Below are 25,543 nucleotides of genomic sequence, written 5' to 3'. Positions count from 1 at the left end.
AAATACACAATGTGAACCCGGCTTACGTCCGCTCGTCACTCATTCTAAAGTAGGTGTAGGTATACCCAAAAGGACGGCAGCTTGACTTTAACAGAACGCTTTGTTTCGCTGTCGATCATCGGTACTGAAGTGGATTTGATAAAATATTGCGGTTCATAACTGTTTCACGAGACTAATTTATGAGCCAGCCGGGTTCTAAATAATTATCAAATAATACTAAACTTTTAGGAATGATCGAAAGCACGATCTATGTAATAACTATTTAATGGACTAATAATATAAGAGGAATTGATTTGTTATCGTTTGCATTTCTTTTCAGACGAAATCTTAAATTAAATTACGTTTATTATAAAAGTAAAGTATGATACTGAATAGTGAAATGTAGTAGGTAAGGTACTAAATTTTTTTTGAAGTACTACCTCTACAGTGTCTACAGTAATTGATTTTTGAACAATACATTTGAGCGGCGCTTCTTTACGGACTAAGCTAAGAAAATAAATTATTAATAGAACTTTTTACCTGTATATTTAGGCGTGAGAGCATTTAGCCTACGTGACATTATATAAAAGTTTAATTCATTGTGTTATGTAATAAATTGATGGGTTTCAGAGCCCTACATTCATTCATTTCATTTCATTTTACAGTTTATTTTCTTCTTTTAAGAGTGTTTAACTAAATGCTTGTCTTTAAAAATGTTTTTTACTTGTAATTGTACTAGTATATACAAGCACCAGGTGTTATAATCATCTGTGATATAATTATTATTGTAAATGTCACGTGATTTGTTTATATTAGCTCTGATCGACAAATTAATTAAACGGGTTTATAAAAGCTACAGCTTTTTATGAGCCTTATCTATTTTATTGTGCATTTTATAGAACATCAGCAGAAAGTCAGCAGTTTTTTTTGGCACTTTTGCTGTAAATAAATATAACCTATTTATTCAGCTACAGAGACTTTCAATTCTGTTATCTAGCTAGGAAAGTTGTTCGAATGGAAATGATTTTAAACACCCTTATCGCTGTAATTTTTGATAGCTTTGAGTAATCTCTATTAGAATTAGAATGTGGTGTTTAACCAAGCCTTTACGTTCAATTCAATTCAATTTATTGTGAAGAATTCAGATGTACAGTACATAGGTGGTTCTTATTACTTATAGGCAATAAATTACCCGAATGAAGTTTTTCACCTACAAGCGTATTAAATTAAGAATATAATTTTTTCAATGTTCTATAAGCGACCCAAAATATCAAAAACAATACTGAGTTCACGAATTGTTTCAACAAAAGCATATTGTTTCACAGTCATCGATCATCAAAACTCAAACGAATTTCGATATAGTGCTACTCCGGATTTTAGTTAAATGCTACATTGCAGGGTTCCGGATTTAATAAAATTTTAGTTTTTTTTCTTTCAAGTCTTGGTAGTCTTAGCCTAGTGAACCTTAAAATTCGCAGGTTTGAGAGTAGACGCTGGTTTTTCGAAATTTATGTGCGAAATCACATTTGAAATTTGCCATGACATTTACGGAGAAAGAAAGGCGCCATTATGAAAAATTTTGATTGTCACTTTGTACATGATTATAAGTACTTACATCAAACCAGCTTTACAACTCTATGAAATGAGATGAAAACGTTGTTAATAGCCACATGTGTGTTTAGTCTAGTTTCAGTGTGATAACGAGGTGATTTAGTTACGTACGATGCAACCAAGTGTTGGTTGGAGACTTCTAGTAACGCTCGATCTACTTAAAATAATCAATCGAGACTATTTTCTATCAGCGGGAAAACAAAAACTGATTGATTTCCAACAAGTTTGAAAAAAAATTGCAGATTATATTTCTTTTTAGGGCTCCGTAGCCAAAATGGCAAAAAATAACCCTTATCGTTTCGCCATGTCTGTCTGTTTGTGTCTGTCCGTCCGCGGCTTTGTTCAGGGACTATCAATGCTAGAAAGCTGTAATTTTGCACGAATATATTATAGTAAACTATGCCGACAAAATAGTACAATAAAAAATTCAAAATCATTTTTTTAGAGTACCTCCCATAGACGTTTCTTGAGAATTATTAGTAGTTTAAGAGTAAATAGCAGCCTAAGGTATAAAATATAACTTAACTTGGAATATTCCGTACAAAATACGAAATCCTTAGAAAAATATTACTTTTTTTTGTAATAGCTACGGAAACCTATATCGGGTGTGTCCGACACGCTCTTGGCCGGTTTTTATTTTAAGGATACAATTACACTTACGTCATTGGGTAGATTAAAATAGTGTCAGATAAAAGTAATTCCGTCTTTGTTTATTCGGACAAGACCAACAGAAATGGCATCACGATATCCATCACTTAAAGTTAGTCAGTCGACAAGTGTTGAAACAGGCCCTAAGTGGTTGTTGGTATGTAAGAGATGTTACGCGGGGCCCTAACCATTCGCAGGTATATTGCTGAGTCGCGTAGGTACCTACCGTCTCAGCTGCGCGGCATGCGCAAGCGTTCGCGGCTCGAATGACGCGCAACCCGACCCGCCCTGTGACAAATGTGAAAAGTATTGCGATTTTTAAGTGCCCACCGAGTTTTAGCGCATTTGCTGCATTCAATCCCTTGCTGTATCATTACTAGTGAAGCTTGAGTTTCGAAACTCTTTGAGGATTTACTTTATAAGTCATTCACTTTAGAAACATCATTAATTAACTTAAATAACGTATATTATTAGGGTTCCGGAGCCAGAATGGCAAAAACGGAACCCTTATAGTTTCGCCATGTCTGTCTGTCTGTCTGTCCGTCCGCGGCTTTGCTCAGAGACTATCAATGCTAAAAAGCTGTCATTTTTCACGGATATATATAATGTAAACTATGCCGACAAAATGGTACAATAAAAATACAAAAAAAAAATTGTTAGGGTACCTCCCATGGACGTAGTGGGGGTGTTTTTTTTTCTCATCCAACCCTATAGTATGGGGTATCGTTGGATAGGTCTTTTAAAACCATTAGGGGTTTGCTAAGACGATTTTTCGATTCAGTGATTTTTTTTCAGGAAATATTCAACTTTAAAGGAAAACTATAACGGCTAAGTTTACTTGAGAATTATTAGTAGTTTACGAGTAAATAGCAGCCTAAGGTATAAAATATACGTAAACTTGGAAGATTCCGTATAAAATACGAAATCCTTGGAAAAATATTACTTAATTTTTTCGTAATGGCTACGGAACCCTATTTTAGGCGTGTCCGACACGCTCTTGGCCAGTTTTTATTTTACGGATACATTTACACTAACGAACCTGCAAAAACGCGGCAAATTAAAAAAAAAAATAGCAGATGGCATCACCACAGAATAAGTAATACCTAGTAGGTACAAGTACAGAAGCTGCTCTGCCATACAAAAGTGACTTTAAGGCATAAAAAAGAATCGTGCGCCTACTTTATGCTTCTCTGTCTATCCCATGCCTATTGGAAAATAAGTAATTATTTAAAGCGATATGTTGAACGTCGAAAGCTTAATACGAATATTTTTGAGAAAAACTTAATCTTAAGAACCACAATTTTATTGACCAGTTCTGAAAGGGATATTAGTAACAAAATATTTTGCCATGCCTACTAACCTACAAATTCGATCACCGCATCTAAAGTTCAGATTCTTAACACTCTTTTTAACCGACTGCAAGGAGTGGTAATATTTTTTTATGTTTGAACAAGGCTTTCCTCTCTGCTTGCTTTTGTTTAAATTTGCTTATTATGGTAACAATAATCTGTCGCAACCACTTTTGATTGTTTTACCCATGTTTTAGCAGTAAATTTCCAAAAAAATTTTAACATACGAAGGTACTAAACTCAATAAATCACAGAATACAAGCTCAAGTGTCTGTTTTCTTATACTCTTTGGTCTGTTTGCCCATAACATTTGAATAATGTTGCCACTCAAATAATAGCTGGGTTCAGCTTTCATGAGCCAAACTCTATCCACATTGATTAGCGCTAAAAACTCTGTAGCCTCTTAACTGCGCGCGCGCCACGGCACACGGCTTTACGCTAGCGGGCTCACATTACAACGAAATGCATTTATGCTCGGACATAGTGCCGATTTAGCTGCTGTCTTGTGCATTTATTTGTCTGGCATTCTTTTTACGTTTTAACACATGACCTGTTCCCATTTTGTGGCCTAGTGTTGTCTAAGTACGGTGTTGTATGACTCAATTGCAGGGAGGCGGGCGTTTCGGCACTAGCCATCATCATCATCACATTGGGAACTTCATAAACGCCATTGCATTGCTTCGCATGTTTGTGTCTCACGATATTTTCCTTCACCGCAAAGGTCGTAGTAAATTTCTAATGTAATTTTGAACGTGAATTTAGAAAGTCTCACCCAAATATGGAATACTGCTCTCATCTGTGGGCAGGGGCTCCCCAGTACCAGCTTCTCCCTCTGGACCGCATACAACGGAAAGCGACTCGAATAGTCGCCTGCCAACGAATTCTGATCGACTTGACTCCTTGGCGCTGCGTAGATATAGCTAACTTCATTGTGCATCCTCTATCCGATAGAGTCTATCGTATGTACAACGGGGAGTGCTCCAAGGCGTTGTTCGGGTTGATTCCGGCCGCATCCTTCCACCACCGCCCTATCGACTATACTTCCATTTTCACCATTTAGATGGTTGACAGTCCTCTACTGTGCGTTTTTCTACAAATTTCCTGCCTCGCACAGCAAAACTCTGGCATTGAACTATCGCCTGCGGTATTCCCGGACCGATATGACCTTCAAGCTTTCAAGAAAAGAGCGTACTCCTACCTAAAAGGCCGGCAACGGACTTGTGACTCTTCTGGTGTTGCTGTCCATGGGTGACGGTAATCGCGATCCATTTGCTCGTTTGCCCCCTATTCCATAAAAAAAGGCTTATATGTATTTAGGTTCAGTACCTAGCTACTTTTTTTTTACCGACGACACAACTTTATCAATAGTGTAGTGATTTACTTAGAAGGGAAAAATCAGATTGGCAAGGTCTCTTCCTCTCTGGACAATGATTGAAATCCCGAGTAGAATTACTTCTCAATAAAGTTCTAATATTGTAAATTATTTGATTAGATGAATATAAAAAATATGCATCTACATAAAGTCTGTTCCGAAGTATTAAATCGTAAATCAGTCATTTAAATAATGAATAAATAACATGGGACACTAGACACCAATTGACCTAGTCCCAAACTAAGCAAAGTTTGTACAGTCAACGTCATAAATAAGTGATCACTTTTGTACCTTGTCACCTTAACGTCATGTTTGAAAAGCCATACAAAATTGTGTAACGACTGATAGCGACAAGGTACAGAAATGATCACTTATTTATGACGTTGACTGTACTATGGATACAAGGAAACGGATAAAAATACTTATATAGATAAATTTATACATACTTAAATACATAATAAACATCCAAGACCCGCGACAAACATTCGTATTATTCATACAAATATCTGCCCCGGCGTGGAATCGAACCCGGGACCTCAAGCTTCGTAGTCAGGTTCTCTAACCACTTGGCCACCCGGTCGTCATTTATCCGTTAATACTGTGGCGTTAGGTATCAGGCTTTGTACACAGGTTAGAAATACCCTAATCAACATGTTCTATTCATCTTTGACCAGAGGGTAGCGAAAAAACGTTGTATATTTATTTTCGGTAGATCCTTCTACAGGAAGTGTACGTTCTTAAAAACGATAACTTGTCACACGGTCAGTAATGTCGCAACGCGTGGCCTCAATTAAAATAAAGCGTAATATGTAAATGATGCCAATGTTACGATGTGACGAAATCGAAGATTGCTGATGTTTCAGTTTGCATCTGCGTCGGCGACGCGCAACGTCCCTTGTACTGAGAAAATACTTTCCTAGACCAAAGATGAGATAATAATGTAGTTTCTTTGTACTCGTAACATATTCAGTATTCACGTTTGACAAATGTAATATAACTTAAACAACCCGTTGTATGTAATAGCAATGTGACCATATAAGTCAACGTCGTCGGACACGCCCAAGTTGGGTTCCGTAGCCATTACGAAAAAAACAATATATAATGCAACTAACGCAATATATCTCAGACCATCTATAATGGCACTATCACTGTCACTAACGTCGCTTTTTAACGGCCCGTCTATGACTACCTACGCGCTACAGGCGGCGCGGCGAACGTTCCTACTATTATTCAATCACCGATCTCGCTTAGTCTTGCCCATTGTAGGTACTTAACCAGAGGCCGTATAGTCTAATGTACTCGGAAACACAATCGTTTTCACCTCTTTTTTCTGGCACACAGTAGAATGAGGGTAGCAAGATACGCCCGGGCGTAAGACAATACGGCCACAAGCCCCAACATATAATAAACGCATAGTCGGATGCTACAAACTGATAACGTCTTGTCTCTATATGGTCGCCATGGCTCTGTATTTCTTTTATATATATTTTTTTTATTTTTAACTTATTAATATGTTTTTAATTTAATTCGTTATGTTAGATTTCGTAGTCGAGTAAATTGTAAATATTATATTGATTTGATTACTTTCTGCCAAGTTTTTTGCAGGGCTTTCTTTTTCACAATGATGGCTTGTCCGAAAGTGAAAATAAAAAAGTATTAAAAATTACATGTTAAAGAGTCCTTTGCGGCCTACTTGCAGAACAAACGTTTTGGATATTGATTTCTAGAAATTTATGAAATTTGGCTAATGTTATATTCGTACACAATCCCAAAATCACTGATCTGCAAAACTTTGTTCAAACTTATTTTTGCTTCATTTTAAATTATGGAAATGCGCAAATCCGACTCACATTTGGCTATTTTTTACAATCGAAAATTCTTTGCATGTCGAAAGTTAAGCACCGAAGTAATAAATAAAGCCACTGATCAATCAAATTTTCGTGCATATAATGCATGAATGTTTTGTAATGAAATATTCTCCTTAGTCAGTAGGTACGGTGCGGGCGCGTTGCTCCTCGTGGGTGGCCCGCTGACCACTTTTTACATATGTATATTTTACTCAAGCGTCAACCTCCCTTGTTAAACTATACTCAATCTTAAGATACAGAACTTAGAGCTATCGGTGTGGCTGAAAAAATAACTTGTGAACATTTGTAGCGCGTAAGGTTGCCTTCAATGAGCTGGCGGAATGAGAAATAAGAAATGCGGTTATTTTAAAGTGCGACCGTATTTATACATTACGCGAGAGAAAATGTAGCTTAGATATATATTATACTACGGGATGTAAAACACAATTGAGTAGTTTCCTGGATAAATAGTAGATTGTACAACAAGAGCATAAAATAGACAGACACGCCGAAGGGCTTGAGTTTTAAGTACACTAGCTTTTCACTTAGATTGCGAGGAAATGAAATACTCGTAGCAACAAAGTTTCATTGAGTTATTTTGATTGATTTGATTATTATTTTTAGTTTATATAAAAATTATGATGAAACTTTTTGTTTGTGGCTGTTGACACCTGATTAGTCATTACCTTGGTCTTAGACGAAGATTTTACTATATGCACAAGACTCTTAACGACTTTTTGTGCTCTACTGACTAGAGTATAAAAAGTCATTTTATGTCGCCTAGATTCAGCATAAACACGAACTTTACGAGCATGAGAAGTAAAAAATAATATTCAATGTATATAGACTGTCAGTTAAGTTATCAGAAAATATTGTAGACGTATTATTTATTTTCCAATTATGTAGATATAGCCAGTAAAAGTTGCGCGTGACGTCACACCGTGCGACACTTTTTAGCAATTGTTAGAAAGTCTATTTTACGGGTCACTTTCTTGTACTAAGTAGGTACCAGCGCTTTCGGACCCCAATACCGTCATTGCCAAGAAGAATGCGGCACGAGAAACTTGGTAAAAATATATTTTCAAATAAAAAAAAACTCATTGCTAGGTAAGTAATCAAATCTCGAAAAAAGTCTGACGGAAAAATTTGATCAAGTTTAAAAAAAGCATCGAATGAGCATCTAAAACTTCCAATACCGTTCAGCGGTACAGCCAAAATCAAAAGTTCTTTGGAAACCGGAAAAATGTAAATATCTATAAATGTATATTGAAAGGCAAATTAAAGTTAAGTTATTACTCTAATTATTTCACATCGGTCATACCAACAAAAAGTTGGAAAACGCCCGACTTTGTCACTTCAAAGTTCAATTATCTCAAAACCGGCTGAACCGCTTTTGATAAAACGAGTCTAAGAACCATTGCTAGAAAACCTGCTTTCAATAAAAAAACCTCATTCAAATCGGTCCACCCGCTTAACAGCTACGGTGCCACAGACAGACACACATACACATAGCGGACAAACTTATAACACCCCTCTTTTTGCGTCGGAGGTTAAAAATACACCGCATCGTAAAATTAATCTGGAAATATCAAAGGCTGGTTGGGGAACTTTAGCAAAAACCCATATAAAAAATCTACCTGCTGAAATTTTCTGGATTAATAAAAAAACCCTGTATTTAAATTAAAACACGTAAGGAGAGCTTACAGGAAGACACGCTTCATAAAATTGGCTCATTGAAGTCCTCGCCCATATAAGATCTGTTTCCATTGGCGTGGAATCATGGTGGAGTGTAATTCGGTCGTGTACCACACACAATGGGCCTATTTCACGAGCCGATTGGTTTACTTACATTTTTATTGTTCTTCGCGTCGATATATGCTTCGATAGATAGGTACTAGAGAATAACACAAACAATTTTACAATGCAAAGTTAATGTCACATTTTTTCCAAATATATACTCGTAGGTAAATGAGTCTAAATTAAGAAATAAAAACAAGCATTTTGTTCACTGTACTGTTTGTTGATTTGTACTTGCATTGTCATCCAGTCTTAATTTCCGTAATAAATTTCAAGTTGATACCATTAAATCCTGGGTGGACCACCAGAATTTTACCACCAGATTAAAGAGTTGTCACTGAACATACATGAGTACAAATTTCAAGTCAATCCAACCCAACCATTTTGAATAACGTTTGACAAGTAAGTGTAAATGACAGTCGACAGATACTTTGATTATTACCTTGTCAATTCACTTTGCTGTACAACATTGATGGCAATTATAATTTTGTTAGAAAGTTAACAAAACTGAATTTTACTTTATTAATGAAATTAATGTTATGATTAAGTTACAGAAATACGTTACTTTTACCGTCTTTAAAAAAAGCCTGGCGGCCGGTAACACACTGTATAACGGCTACTCGTTTCACGCTACATTCAACTACATATTATTATTTTTCACACCTCTCCTTCAGAAAAGTAACTTTTCCTCCCTGACGAGAGGGAGCAAAGTGCAACTTTTCTGTTCAAGGCTTTTCTAAGTGTTTGATTGCAAATGCCATTTTTTTTACTTAATAATTGTATAGCCACGTCATTTTCTATGCTGGTTGTTCTTTAAATAATATTTAGATTTTTTTTTCAAGTTTCTTAATGCTCGGTGTGAAAAGTTGTATGAGCCACTCGGGAGCAAAATTATTTTCATCTTGGGGGTTAACACTTGAATCCCTCATTACGCTCAGGATTCTACTTTGTAGAATCCTTCGCTACATTCTGGATTCAATGTACGCCCTCGCCGTAAATACACCATTTTGCTCCCTTGTGACACAAATAACTATTTAATCCCTGATGTAAAAAGAGTTTTATACTCGTATAAAAGTTTGACATCGATGTCTGTTTGTCTGTCTGTCTGTCTGTGGCATCGTAGCCTTCAAACGGATGAACTGATTCCGATGCAGCATTTTTACGTGAACGTTAGTTTCCTTGCACATTGGTTCTTATCTTAGCTATGTTTCATTAGAATCGCTTCAACCATTTCTGAGATATAGAACTTTGAAATTACAATATCGGGAGTTTTTCAAGTTATTTTTAGTTAGTTTTTAGACTATAAAGTCGGCCGTTATGAAGTAAATCCTGACACATTGCAAAACTATGAAGTTTCTAAATATTAACAATATGAATCTACAGTGTCGATAATAATGTTGACTTTTTCGGTAGTACACCCGAACTTTCTTATGACTGTCTTCACGTGAATTCAGTAAAGAAATAAACAAATTTAACCGGATAACGCATTTCATATCTATTACAGACGATTACCTATTTAAGACAGTACAGTGTCGTTAGTAATGCAGGCATGTGTGTATTTTTCAGTTAAACATGGCTTAATTAAGTAAAAAAACTGGATTCCGAGCAATCACACACGACACGTCCTCGCTTTCCAACCACAAACAACAATAAAAGGAAAACAATTACTTTTGGCTCAACATCTACAAGATGTACCTAAAAGAAACCAAATGTGAAGATCGCGCGTAATTCGTCAAACTTCAGGTGTCATCGACGCCATACAAATTTCATGCTTGTGGAAATTTTCAGAATTTGTTATCACCGTTTTTGTCATTGTTCTTGCAGTTAACTACGCAGCAGTTTCGTGACGCATATTTATTTATTTTTGCATTTTTGCTCAATAATGCACGTAATATCTGCCGAAAGTTCCTTGTTTTGCCACGGCGCGCGCTGCGATCGATTCGTGGTACTCCCACCTCCTACTTCGCACCCAGCGAAAAGCGTTTCTAATTGTGAATTGCGAATGTTGTTATAAGTTGAAAAAAAAAACAAATTCAAAATTTAAAGTACCTATTCGCTAAAATAGCAATTTTATTCTTAAAAAAGACGATAAAGTAATTACGAGTATTAGGGTTGGTAACCTCCTTCATTTATGTTAAGTACCTAATTTAATGCTGGCATAAATTCAAAATTCTTAAAAGTAAAAAAAGAAAAACAACAAATGAACGTCAGATCAGACCAATGAGGGTCAGACAGCTTTGACAATTTGCAATTGTAACGGTAACAGAAAACCAATACAAATTTCTATGGGTTTACATTGATTTAAAATACATCAGACTTATCTTTATTTACAAATCTTTAAACTTAAAGAGTATGTCGTCAGTCGGTTAAAGTTGTTATTGTTGTTCTGATTATTTGATTCGACTTGGAAAATAACTTATTTACCTAGAGCAAGGTGTGTTTTCAAACCCTTTTCTTCTCAGGGTTATTTGCATCTTTGTCTTTATTTTTTTCGATTTTTGGTTGCCTGTCGTCAGTTTTCCTGTTTTGATTGTTTGAAAGTTTTGCTCTTGTTTTGCTGTATTAAGCAGAAGAAAGAAAAAATCCTATAAATTTTATTTATAACAGAATTGCAAAAGGCTTTTGCGCCACTTTGATTGTTTGATATTCGTTTGGGAGATTTTAGGGTTTGTATTTTAATTTAGGGTTATATTTATACTTAATGTTTCTTCACTGAAGGATGGGTGAGGTTCGGGGCGGATTCGGTTCAGCGATGGGAAAACTAAAAAAGTACCCAGAGGCGTGGTTTAGTGCCTAGATTTTTTCAACAGTCTGGTTATATTTTTCTAAGATTTTTTTTTTTGTACAGAATACTATATTTCATTAGTTTACTAGCTGTTGTCCGCGACTCCGTCCGCGTAGAAGTATGAAAAATAGATTACATCCTATTCTCAAACCTACCGAATATACACAAAAAAACATAAAATTCGGTCAAGCCGTTTCGGAGGAGTTTGGTCACAAACATTGTAACACGAGAATTTTTAACCAACATCAAAAAAAGGAGGAGGTTATCAGTTCGACTATGTTTTTTTATATATTAGAATTTACTTTAAAACTACGTACTAATAATTCTCAAGCAAACTTAATAGTTTTCTTGTTAATTTGATATATGTACCTACTCTTAGGTATTTACTTGGTTTACGAAGCTGAACTTTAATAAAAACTTACAATTTCATGTTAAATATTTACACTGTATCAAAAAATCGTCGTCACGACCCCGTGATGATTTAAAAGATCTATCTAACGATACCCCACGCTGGTTATAAGGTTAGACGAGTAATAAAAAATCACCTCCACTTCCTTCACGTCTATGGGAGGTACCCATATACTCATTTTATTTTACCACTTTCTCGACATAATTGTTAAATATATCCATGCAAAATTAATACTTTCTAGCATTTATAGTCTCAAAGCTAAGCCGCGGACTGATGAACGTACAGTCGGACAGACAGACATGGCCACAGAATCCTAAAAAAGACCAATTAAGATTTAACAAGAAGAGGAAGCACAGTGGTAGAAAAGGAAGCAAAATTATTTTGACATGAGTCAGAGTGCTAATCGTGAATCTACCCTCAGATAATTTTAGGTGTATGTTTATACACAATATTAACTCGTAGGGTTGCTAAGAAAGGTTAGTTATTAATACTTTCATTTTTAACCTATAGTTAAAAGGTGTTTTCTAAGGTGATGGTGCTTTTAAGAATAAATGGCGACGTTATCATCAGTCGACGTAAGATTGCAATCACTTTTTCTCGTGGCCTGCTAATTTTAAAAGTTATTTAACATGCAATGTATCTTGTATGTATCTTGTATGTATCTCTGTATGTGCGGGTCAATAAATGTTGCAAGTTAAATTTGACGCACATACTTCGTAGCGGTGACATGGTGTCGTATGGAATTCAAACTCATATCCAAAAAATTACAAAAAATGTACTAAATTGTACGCAATTTTTTTTAAATTTTCTAGCGATGTTATATCAAAATCGGATCAGCTGTTTTTGAGGGTTAGTTTAGAAGATTAGGTTAGTTACAAGCTTTTCTTTAGTTTGCCCTGTTTATTTATTTGTTTGTTTATTTATTTGGGTCAAATCTAGGAAGCTAAATTTGACCCACTTCCAGCGGGGCATATGTACTTACGTAAATTTGGTGACAATAATCTGGTACATCTTGGTGGTCCTGCCAAGGTCGTCTCCGCAGGAGGGAACTCCTCAATGGTTAATATAATGAAAATGCAAGTACAGTCAACAAAAAGTACAACCAGCAAAAATTTGAACTCCATACGACACCATGTCACCGCTAGGAAGTATGGCACCATTCTGGTAGTCCGGCCAGCATCGTCTCCGCAGGACGGAACTCTTCAACGGATAATGGCATCGACGTGAAAAATGTAGTTTTGCAAGTACTGTCAACAAAAAGTACAGTCAGCAAAAAAGATATATATTATTTTTTTACCAAAAACTTATCTAGGTTAGGCAAGGTTGTTTATCTGTTTTGTATAATGTGAAGCATATTAGCCAAAGAAGCGACAACCGGTGGATTAACGATCGATTTCTTGAGTGGAGACTGCGTTTTTGCAAATGTAGGTACCTAATGTAGAGCGCCCCCTTCGGTCAGGTGACCGGTTTGAAATATCTATCAAAATAACAACAATATCTACATTTTTGCGGCTTAGCTTTTACGCAACTGCAAGGCCAAATATATGCACAAGCTCAATCTAAGAGCCATTTACCTATATTCACAATCAAATACCAAAGAACAACTTAAAAACTTTTTGGTGCCGAAAACTGCATTCACGTCTGTTGTTTTCGACGAACTGTCAAATGTTCGTGGATGGTGGGAAATCAGTGATGCCACTTAAAAATAAAGTTGCCAACCAAATCCATTCATTAACTACCATAATAATGTAAGTGGCTCATTCAAAACCTGGCTCTTTCATTTCATGCCACTTCTCCCCTACCGAGCTTCACTTTCGACAAACTGATAATTTCAGTAAATAAATACAAAATTGACAAAAAGAAATTCAAATGAAAATAGCCAACAACTAAATTACCTAACAAACATGTCTTACAAAACGGATTAACGGAAGTCTTGTCAATAAAAACTTGATTAAACCTACTATCTTAGCATGACACGCTTCAGATTCACCGGAATTGAATTATTACCACTTAAGATTAGGTCGTCTACAATGCTTTGCTTGTCCTGATTGTGCGAATCTCGAATTATTTGATGACCGGCATTGCGAGGCGAACTTTGTGTTACTTTGTAATATTGAGTACCTACCGAAACCGAATAACCTAGAGTCTAGGCTAGTTCGTAGACGTTAGGACTGCAAGGTTGAATATTACTCATATTTTTCTACTGTAAACTGTAGGTACTGAAACTATGAATTCATAGAAATTGTGTTGAGATATTTAGGGCCTTATTCTTATCACATAATAAAGCGCATAGCGCCAAAAACGTCATAATTGCACACTCTCGTACAATAATAATAGGGCGTCTTCGGCGCTATACGCAGCTAACACGCTGCGCTGTCGCAGCGACATCGTTGCGCCTCCGCGGCGAAATCGTTATGCGCTCGCAGCAAACTCGCTGCGGGCTCACCTCGCTTTCAACTCGCCCGCAAATCGCCAGTGTGATAAGGCATTTAACGTTAATTTACTTACTCTATAGTATATCGATACCTATGGATTTATTCGTTGTTACTTAAATCAAACCAGCGAACTCATAATTCTTCCATTTATCCTACTAGTCCAATTGAGTTGTCCCATTATGGGACAACTGAGACGATTACGTCCCAGTAGTCCCATGGGACAAGTGGCACTTACATGTTTATCCCAAAAGTCCTATTGGGTTTGTAAATATGAAATAAAATTTTGATTGACACATGAGGTAGGTAATTACTTTTCAAAGTTTCTGAATAAAAATAGAGAATAGTAATTATCTATTACTATTTAGCTGTCTTATTTGCTGTTTTCCGTTTATGTGCTGTGGTTTCCTCATCATTACGCACGTTTAACATGGCGTCATTAATTAATATTGGCAAAATCTTTAAAAAAATGACCTCAGCCTTTGTTTGTCACCTTTTTATTAATCTTGCAATGCCATCTTCCATTGTGTTTGTTGTACGATGTCTCTCTTCGTATACACACCATAGTTTTTTTACAAGCTTTTCTTTACCTTGCCCTGTTTATTTATTTATTTGGGTCAAATCTTGGAATCTAAATTTGACCCACTTCCAGCAGTCCAATCGACTTGAAATTTGGCTTACTTATGTAAATCTGGCGACAATACAATAATTTGATATTGACATCTTGGTGGTCCTGCCAGGCTCATCTCCGCAGGAGGGAACTCCTCAATGGTTAATAGTACTGACTTGAAATTTGGTCCGGATATTAGATGTCCGGAGTTTCGATGACAATGCAAGTAGAGTCAACAAAAAGTACAGTCAGCAAAAAAGCTTGTAAGTATTAAAATGTTTTTTTTTTAACAGAAACTTATTGTTCATTAAATCACTGTTGTGTTGTAGTTTCGTAAATGTTTAAATCTGATATCACCACATGGTAATTCGTCCAAGATTGTACTTCCATCCTATGTTTGTCATATTTTCAATTATTATTTAATACCAAAGAGGTATGACACGGTTAAAGAAAAAATACATCATATGTACGGTGATGACGATGACGGTAATGAGACTTTTAAGACAACAATATGATAAAATTATAAGTGCCACTTGTCCCATGGGTCTACTGGGACGAAATCGTCTCAGTTGTCCCATAATGGGACAACTCAATGGGACTAGTGGGATAGACGGTTATTCTTTCAATAATAATGATAAGGTCGGCTATTTGCGCGGTTTAGTGGACTGTATTAAGGTTGGCCTAAAGCACTCTGTACTTTTACCCATAAAGTCGGATGGAAATATTTTAACTGAAAAGCTGGTATTCACTCACCCTAAACTCCAGAAGCACTTGATGATGCAATTGCTGCGGTCTTGTATAGCTCTAAATCTTCCGATGGTTTTTAAAATAATTAAATATATGATGCGAAAAACACGTGGAGCGAAGCGCTGCTGTCGTAGTTGACAGACGACTCTTTTTCTTTTTTACTCTATATGTTTCGTCATAGAGCAGGACGTGTGCGGAGGTTGGATGGGTGGCGAAATACTTCCCACTACAAATCAAAATACTCTATCCAACTTTATAGGCTCAAACATCGGCCGTTATTAAAATAAAGTATTTTTGCACTAAAACAAAAAAGCATGAAAGCTATTCCAAATTCCCAATAATAATATTTATTTTACAAACGAATTTTGATTTAGTAAATTTAACCACCGAAACCTTTAGACTATAAATTTTTGTGCAAGTAGGTAGCTAGCACGCTTGTCATACTCGTATTTGATACTAGACTGCGTTTCAATTCAACCAGAGATGTGCGAAGATGTGTTGAGATGAATGTGTTTTTCATGAATCAATAGAAACATTTACCGCGCCTCGCTCCGCTCAGTTGCTTCCACCAGAACGGTGCTGTGCGAGGATATGTAGGTAGATGAAGCGTTTCTATTGGTTAATGTAAAACACATTCCTCGTAACACTATCCTCCCACATCTCTGGGGGGCCTTATTTTGACGTACGTGCGTCAACTAGTACGGTCGGTGTCCTAACGTAAGTATGTTCTATGCAAGTTAGTATGAAAACGTGGATACATAAGTTAGGGAACTGGTCGTACCTACGAGTACTTGCTCAAAAATGTTCACTCTTAATTACTCTCTTAATTACCTAAGTATACTAATAAATCAATATTTAAATTAAAATTTTGTAATTTTATTCAAAGCTGCTTCTAGGCAACTACGAGTATTTGTAATAAAAGTACCTAAAGATTAAAGTTTAGAAAAGGTAACTTGTTGATGTCTTTTTTTATAGTGTTTGTTATTGCTGAATGAAAAAGGATCAGAAACGGGAGTCAGTATCATTCATGAAAATGTGTCCCACCACCGCCAATGATTTCACACCACATTATGCTGATCTGTCAAAACATCATTAACGGCTTCGAATACCGAAATCTTTTTTACTGCAATGTTATTTTTACATCTCATCCACTCCATAGCCTCGCGTGCGTAAACAAAATATCAAAACTCCCTCAGCCGTAGTTCTATCAATTTAAATGTTGAAATACAACTGAAAACTCCTAATTAATACCCAAATCAGTTGCTGCGTCGCCATTCCTTATAAATCAGTCCGACTAGGCGATTATTTTACGCTGCCACAATAATTTCCCAAGTATAATTTTCGATAATTTTATTATCGTGTGTTGGTATTCTCGAAATGCAGCTCGTCTTGAAACTGTGGGCTTGGATATGTCCATTAATTACCATGCTATTTTGGTTTAATCCACCCCGCGATCCGCTGTCGCCTCGTCACTGGCCCGTGCCGGAGTTTTTCTTGTATCTGGAAATATTTATTTTTTATCCCAAACAAATGATTCTTATTTGAATTTTATCGCGCAGTCCATCACGCTTGGGAGGAATCCGAGGTACTAGTTGTTATTGTAACGTTTTCTTGTTTGGCATATGTTTTGTTATGAAGATATTTATGGGATCCAATTAAGATGTAACCGTTAGTATACTGTAGACGCCGCTGCAAGAAATCACCGCATTATGAAATGTTGATAAACTAATGTTGTGTTGACAAATAATTGAAGTTGATTCTTGGCCAAGAACATTATTTTTTGAACAGCGAACACGTAATAAATGTCTTAATTATATTTTAGCTAAACCATGAATCTGATGATGTTGTATCTGTCATCAATAACACTAAACACAGGTTTGTTTCGTTTCTAATTTTATATTGATAGCGCTCGTAAATCTAAAGCAAAAAGTGATGACGTATGAGTAAAGCTTGTGACTTCCTGCGTACCTAATTACGTTTAGTTATTTGATAAAATAAAAATCTACTGAGTCATAAAAAATAGAACATTCCTTGACCAATATATCTCTATATAGAATAAGAAGAATGGCCTGCCAGCAAAAACGTCGCATTTATACACTCCTATTCCAATTTTCAGTATAAGAATTTTTCCCGTGTGTCACGATGCAGTAAAATAAATATCGGCCGTGAATTGGAGAAATGAATCGATCTCGCTCTTTTATTAATGATTTTGGATTTTTATCTCTTTCGCCCTAATAGCCGGCTGACAAACATGTATCAGCGGTTAATAGGTGCGCCCGCGCAGCTGTTGCGAACAAATCAGTTTGGATATAGCTAACACTGTCAAAAAGCTAACTCTTCGGTGCACGCGCGTAGCGACGAGCGGAGACATTCACTTTACAGCTATTAGTCTGTAACTTGTCAAGTTGCTCTGGTAAAATCTCAAAATGCTAGAATAATACTTTTCAAGTACTTATGATATATTTGCATTGTTCTATTATACGTTGAGTTGGTTTTATGACATAATCACATAGTTTCAATGGTTTCTTTGCTTTCTTTTGTTCTCCTTTTTACCCGACTGCGAAGAAGAAGGGTTATTTGTTTAATCCGTATGTATGTCTATTCCTATGTCCTCTCGTAACTACTCAACGGCTGAACCGATTTTGATAAAGGATACGTCATTGGATTGGTCTTGATTACGCGAGTGACACTGGGTACATGAAATTGAAATCTTGACCAGCTCAAAAATTTAACAGAGTTCTAGCCCACTAGAATTGTTTTCTTCTTATTAGTATTTTTAAGGCAGTCGGGTTTTTTTTTACTTTTTATTGATACTTAGAAGAATTGTGAATAGATTGGCATAAAGTATTAAATAACATTATATCGGAAAACGATCTTCCTCGCCTGAGAAAGGTGCGGTTTAATTTTCATATCGTTAAGTTCTCTACATCTACATCATCATCATCATCATGTCAGCCAAAAGACGTCCACTTCTGGACATAGCCCTCCCCCAAAGCTCTCCACTTAGACCGGGGTCTTGTGCTTTCCGCATCCACCGCGATGCCGCGATCTTAACCGGGTCGTCACTCTATCTAGTTGGAGGCCTACCAACAGCTCCACAGCTCAGACAGCTCCTTTAATTACTACAATATATTTAACCTTCTTCTTACCAAACTAGGTACTCCGCGTTGATATGGATCTCGGCAAAGTAACGAGTGAATCAATCAATAATTTAAAATATCAACACTGTCTATAAATAAATATGGTAAGTACTTGTGACTATTATATCAAAGAGGATCTCTGAGGTTTCCAAAATTCAAGTGCGAAATTGTATTTGAAATTTACCACGAGCATTAGCAGATTAAACCTGCACAAACCTGCGAAGTACCTAACACAAATGTGTGTGTGAAGAAGGCCGGGCAGGGGGCCTGCCGGCACGGGATAAGTTTTATTTATTTATTTAAGTTTACCAACAGGTAACATACCGTAAAACATGCAGTACAAACATAGGTATAACAACTGGATGTTATTTCCTAAGTTCCTATGCTATTGCATATTACTTCATTTTCAACAATAGGTCCCAAGGAAACTAAATGAAATAAACACCAAGCATTCGAAAGAAAAGAAGTTAAACTTTGTTTCTGATGTTCTCTCAATCGTTCAAAGGTTAGTCGTCATTCTGAGAGGCGGGCTATACCGTACCAGTCACCAGCGTTAATATCTGCCACAGAGGAACGTGCAAAAATATCTGACACGTCCTATCGGCCCTAAAAATAGAGGCGTATTAGATTTATGCACGCTTGGTTGTGTCAGATATTGGTGCGGGTGACTGTACATACAGGCCGTGATGGTGTGATTTCGATATTTTCGCCGCCGCTTAAAAATTGCGTCCTCCGGCGTGGCGTAACTGCCACTCAGAATTACACATTACGAGGGAGGGAGGACTCAGTTCATTCAGCATCGGAGAAAGCATTCTACGCGTTTAAAAATAGACACTGTACAATATTTATTGGCCATGTCGTTGGGATTCGATTTAATATTAACATTAGAAAAATATAGTTCGCACGTGTTTATTTGTTGCTCATTTCGTTTCGATATTTAAATAGAAGTACAGTCACCAGCACCAATATCTGATACAACAAGCGTGCATAAATATCTAATACGACTCTATTGCTAGGGCCGCAAGGACGTGCCCGATAGTTTTGCACACTCCGCTGTGACAGATATTAATGGTGACTGTACCTACGCGCGCGATGTCGATCCGAATTATCCATATTCGAGATTTTTGTTTGGTGTTGTAAAAGGAATTGACACAGTACCTACAATTTATTATTTTTAGGGTTATAAGTATGCCTAAGGAAATCGGATTTTAATTAAATTGCTTAAAGCAGCGTTTCCACCAGAGATGTGCGAGGATGTCTTGCGAGGAATATGTTTTGCATTAACCAATAGAAACGCTTCATTTATCTCGCCTCGCTCCGCTCAGCTATTTCCACCAGAGATGTGCTGTGCGAGGATGTGTAAATGAAGCGTTTCTATATGTTAATGACATCACACATCCCTCGCAACACATCCTCGCACATTATTGGTGGAAACGCTGCTTAAAGCTTCTGTTATTTCGTTTAGGTACATATCGTAAACCGTGTTGTTTGTTTTGCTGGCAAAAATATATCACTATTTAAAAATACATAAAAAACCATATTTTGTTATAAAACTTTGCTGGGTTGTTGTACATTCTTTTAGTACCTTTTGATTTGTAAAAATTCGGACTAGTGTAAGTGTTTTCTTTGTTCTAAATAAAACCTTTTTCTGAGAATTTATCTGTAAATTTTCTATAGGAGGTGCGGGTACTTGGAGTATCGACTCATGCGCTGCTAAGGCCCAAGGATGAGCCGTCCTACACCCTGGCACCGAGCTCCAGCCTTTGCTCCGTCAACCTGCACCACCCAGGTTAGTTGATTGACTCTTGACTATTATAAGTGTGTACACCTCTATTTTGAAGTCGGCTTCTGGTAAAATAATAATTTGAAAATATAAATTTATTTTGTTTAAGAAAAACTTTCTGCCAAGTTTGTTGCGGCGCATACTTCTTGGCAATGATAGTCTTTCCGGAAGCGCTGGTGGTATAAAAAGTGACATGTTTGTAAAAAAACCCTTTGCGGTCTACTTGCAGAACAAATGTTTTGATTTTAAACTAATTATTTACTTAGAAATTATAAAAAGCGCAGTAAAAAAAAATTGAAACAAAGATCATTACGAGTAATAATTAATGTGATTGAAGTTTTAATCCTTAATCTTGTCTCTTGAACGACGTCACTTCTATAATAGCGCCTTGTCTGTTAATACCACTTCTAGATAGCAGTCATGGTTTTTCATCCTATTAACTGCACTCAAATGATAAATTGGTGGATGCCCAAATCACAACAATGAATAAATGATGAATCCATGAGCCCATAACTAAAATATAAATAAGCTGTCCACGCTAAGACTCTCTCATAAATTCGCCAAACTTTAAATGTTACAAAGAGATAATTCATAATCATAACAATAAAAAAAAAATATTTTTCTACTAGTCTGAAGTCGGTGCCTCAGCACGAGCCAGCAGGAGTGATTGAAGCCCAATATATAGTGCGTAGGTGAGGTAGACGACTATAGGTCCACTCCTGCTGGCTCGTGCTGAGGCACCGACTTCAGACTGGTAGAAAATTATTTTCATGGTTTTTTGTAGTCGGTTCAATTTTTTGATATATTTTTTTCACGCTTTTTAGTCTAAATAATCTAAGATACTTACAATAGTTTCATGTCAACTGCTCGTCGCCTTTTACGAAAGATTGCTTTTACCGGTGCAGAGACGTTCATTATTGAGGAGTCCTGGTGCTTCACCACCCGTTCCATTTCACCATATATATTACGAGAAGCATGAATTGCTTAGCAACTGTGTTACAGTAATTGAAATTCAACCCATGAAATACTTGTTATTGAGTAGTAACTCCGATGCTCAACTGTGGCCTTCATCATGAGTTCCACTTTACCCAATGATAATTTTCAAGAGCAAATGCACTAGTTACTACTGAATATATCCAATTTACCATAGGTATCCCTACAATATTTGAAGAGTTCCCTCGATTTCCTTAAGATCTAATAATTAGATCCATTTGGTGCTGCATTTTGGTGCTTATGGGACCTAATTGAAGGCATTCCTAGACGATCGCAAAAAAAACTTCCAAATCGATTCATAAATGCCGTAGTTCTGAGGTAAAAATGTTTGTTTTGTTGATTTTTCACTCATCTGGTCGCGCTTTACAAAAATAGTTCTACTTAGTTACCTCGAAATTTCGGTTAAATTGCATACATTCATAACCTTATTAAAATGCCTAACAACCGGCTACTAAACCAAAAATAAAACTATCCTACCAAAACTCCGACCAAACCTGACTTAAATTATACCACCTTCCAAATCTAACCAAATATCAAATCTTTAGATACCAGAAGTTAGTTCGACCACTGAATACTACATGCTTCTATAGGGCAAGGTCAATTGGTATAATTAGTCTCAAAACATTATTATTATTATTATTTTTGAAATTTCACTTGCAAGACTAAATTGAAAGAACTTGTAAATACCTATAAGCTACCAATAGGAATAAAGCACTTAAGATTAACGCCTAAGCGAAAAAATAAGACTGACCATGACTAGCTTGGTCATGAATGAGAATCGTTTATTGTACATTGTGTGTATTTATCATATAAATTTACAGGATGGTAACAAATTCATGAGAACTGCCCATTTTTTTTATTCGACTGGATGGAAAACTAGCAAGTGGGTCTCCTGGTGGTAAGAGATCACCACCGCCCTTAAACAACTTCAACACCAGGGGTATTGCAGACGCGTTGCCAACCTAGAGGCCTAAGATGGGATACCTCACGTGCCAGGAATTTGATCGCTGTCTTACTCTCCACGCCGAAACACAACAGTGCAACCACTGCTGCTTCACGGCAGGATTAGCGAGCAAGATGGTGGTAGCAATCCGGCGGACCTTGCACAAGGTCCTACCACCTGAAGGATTAAAATTCACCTGAGACACTACAATAATATTTACATTACTATCCTGATCGAGCAACTAAACCAGTATTGCTGCCAGTAGAACATAGTGAATTCTAAATTGCGATTAAAATTAATGTAAATGCCAATAGATGAAAATTTGCGGTCACATCTATTCGACGACATGAAAATACGTGTAGGTAGTAATCTCTGAGCTACAGCCCGCGAGTTTTTCGAAATGTCTGAAATAATATGATATTTTTTACCTTTTCAACCCATAATCCGCCATTTTGAAGAAATTCCAAAACATTGACAAATAATTTCTGTGATTAGCGAACCTGCTTACAATATCTCGCGAGAAACGGTTGAGAAATGCGACATGTAGAGGAGAATAGGCAACCGGACACTCCAGACAGTCGGAAAGACATGCCCAAGCTGAAATAGACGCTTCAATCTCAAAAGATGGAAACTAAACTAGGTACTGGAACAGTAACTATAGAGAAAACGCTACTAAAGTACTTAAGCGGCACGAAAGTAGAACCCAAAATCATAACTCCTTTACATTTGTCTCGCACGTGCGAGAGGGAGCTATGATTTTAGGTGCTACTTCAATTCCGTATATACCTACTCGGACCTTATACATAGACATAGGACAATGAGGAGTTTTCGACTCAGACAGTTGCTTACAGGATACTAGTGTTTTTTTATAAGATACATGTAGGTACTTATAGGTACACATCGCCCCGGTATAAAGTAGCAGAAAAAGGTGGGCCAAAGATAAAGGAAACGTCTTAACTGGTTTGTGCGGACGGGGTCCGACCAAATTCATATTTAATAGTGCGTAATGCTGTGAACAGCGCCGGCGCAACGAACCCGTGGCCACTTCAAAGTGCGGGCACGGACTTAGGGATATTGTAATTTACGAGCCAACTCGTATTGTTCCTTCATTGACGGCGTTCTCAGGTTGACTGGCGACGTTAAAAGTGTCAACTGGCGTGTGCCGGAAATTCATTGATAGATTTAATCGCCTTGCACTGAAATAACTTACGGGTATTTGATTTGAGTAAATTGCTAAGTCATTAATGCCGTCCGGTCGCAACGCGGTCCGCACTAAAAACCGCTGCTATTTTCAGGGTGCGCTTGGATCCTTGAAAATCGAATTAAAAGCTGATTTACGTCACCGTGAAGTATATTGGTAGTCCCTGCGTCAGGCATTAAAGCGTGGTTTAAATAGTGCACGAAGCTCAATATAAATCTTATTATTTAAGCTACCATTTAACGTTTCCGAAACGACTAAAACTTCTTTGTTTTTAATTTTTGAGAATTTTTAATCTATTATAGCTAAAAACTCAGATTTGCACGCACGCTTACATTTTACGAATTATTTTTTTGTTTACAGTATCTCAAGTAAATATTATACAGCGTGTGTTTTTCGTTTTAACCGCAAACTTCAAGGTAGTTAGTAAAGGCCTTAATAAACAGACTTTCATTATATTAATAAATTAGCACGCAATGTATCACTATCATCATATATTCATTTATTCATAAATGTAAAAACACACACACACACACACACACACACACACACTATTCTTTGTTTTTATGTGATAGGAGCGGTTTCGTCCTAAGTCTGATTCGAATCGAATCCGAATTAATTTATATTTATTTAAATGTCCGTCTCAAATTCTTAGAAGTGACTTTTGATTGATCCATTTTCAGTGCCCGGATTGATTTGAAATGTCTTCCGTGTACCAATATAAATCAGATGTAATATGCAATAATACAAAAAGCCTGAGTAAGAAATAAAATATTTAGCAAACGCTTTAAGGCTCTGTAAAAATTCAATGATAAGCAGACGTATGACTGAAAAACTAAAAATTAGCCAGCAAGCGCTCATACTTCATTCACATTCTTTTGAATCAAAACAGTCGAACTGTGATGTCACAACATGGTGACGTTCTTTACTGTCTGTGTATTCTTAGTAGAGTATAGTGTAGTAGAGTAACTAACGAGATTTGACTCCTTACGTTTTTTCTAATGTAATTTGTTTTGGTGCACGTAAATTAATTTTGCACCCACTCATCCGCTAGTCCCCGGCAGCTTCGTGCAAGTCAATAATAAATGGCCGTGTAATATTTACAATAATAGCAGTTTATGCAGCCGATACTAATTCAAAACGTGATGTACCATACTTCGTTATGAAAACGTTATACAATGTAGGAATTGTAAATGGACCTGCATGCCCGTTGTTTACTTTATGTAGCCTTCTCTAGCGGGCTGACATCATGTAACAACTTACTAAATAAGTTTGTGTGACATGTACCTACAATACATAGATACCTATAGCGTTGAATGCTGTAAAACAATACTCTTAGCTTCGATTTTTGATCGTAAACCTACCCATAACGAATGCAGTACAAATATGACCGTTTCCAAAGCGATACATGAACGTGATTTGTCAAGCTTTTTATGCAACACATAAGGTTCTAATTTGCTTGCATGGAATCTCATGTAGGGCTGTCGTAAATGTACTTGCCCGAGTAAAAGACCGGGTGCGAGAAACAGTTTGCACCTAAATCGATTAGACATCGAAAGAAATCGATTTGACTTGTGTGCGTCGATAATTCCGTTTACGACGGGTTTATAATTCATTACATATTCATATTGCGTTTTAAGACCAAGAATGATACGTATTGTGATGCGAGACGTATGAAATCTTGATTTAAAATTTTTATGAATTTTAACTTTTTCCCTATATTATTCATCATCATCATCAGCCATAGTCCAAAAAAAACTATACTCTTAGTAGCGTATTTGAAGCTTTTGGAGTTTTGATAATGAAAATGAAGGGCTTATGTTAGATTTATGTGTTAAGTATGTGCTTCTGTGTTGTTTTATTAATTGAACGCTTGGTAAACACGTGACGTGATGCTAAA

The 25,543-nt window shown here is 36.6% G+C and overlaps 1 protein-coding gene across 1 annotated transcript in view; it reads left to right on the top strand.

Moving 5' to 3' along the window:
- The window catches only part of LOC141436328 (uncharacterized), a 99,136-nt gene that overhangs the window by 13,722 nt on the left and 59,871 nt on the right, over window positions 1–25,543 (top strand). The window contains exon 3 of the mRNA XM_074099267.1: window positions 20,404–20,515. Coding sequence (XP_073955368.1) covers window positions 20,404–20,515 — 112 coding nt within the window. The remainder of the gene's footprint in view (window positions 1–20,403; window positions 20,516–25,543) is intronic.

The sequence above is a fragment of the Choristoneura fumiferana genome, chromosome Z (genome assembly GCF_025370935.1).
Source record: "Choristoneura fumiferana chromosome Z, NRCan_CFum_1, whole genome shotgun sequence".
In the NCBI taxonomy this organism is placed as follows: Eukaryota; Metazoa; Arthropoda; class Insecta; order Lepidoptera; family Tortricidae; genus Choristoneura; species Choristoneura fumiferana.
This window is presented reverse-complemented; position numbering and strand designations above follow the sequence as displayed.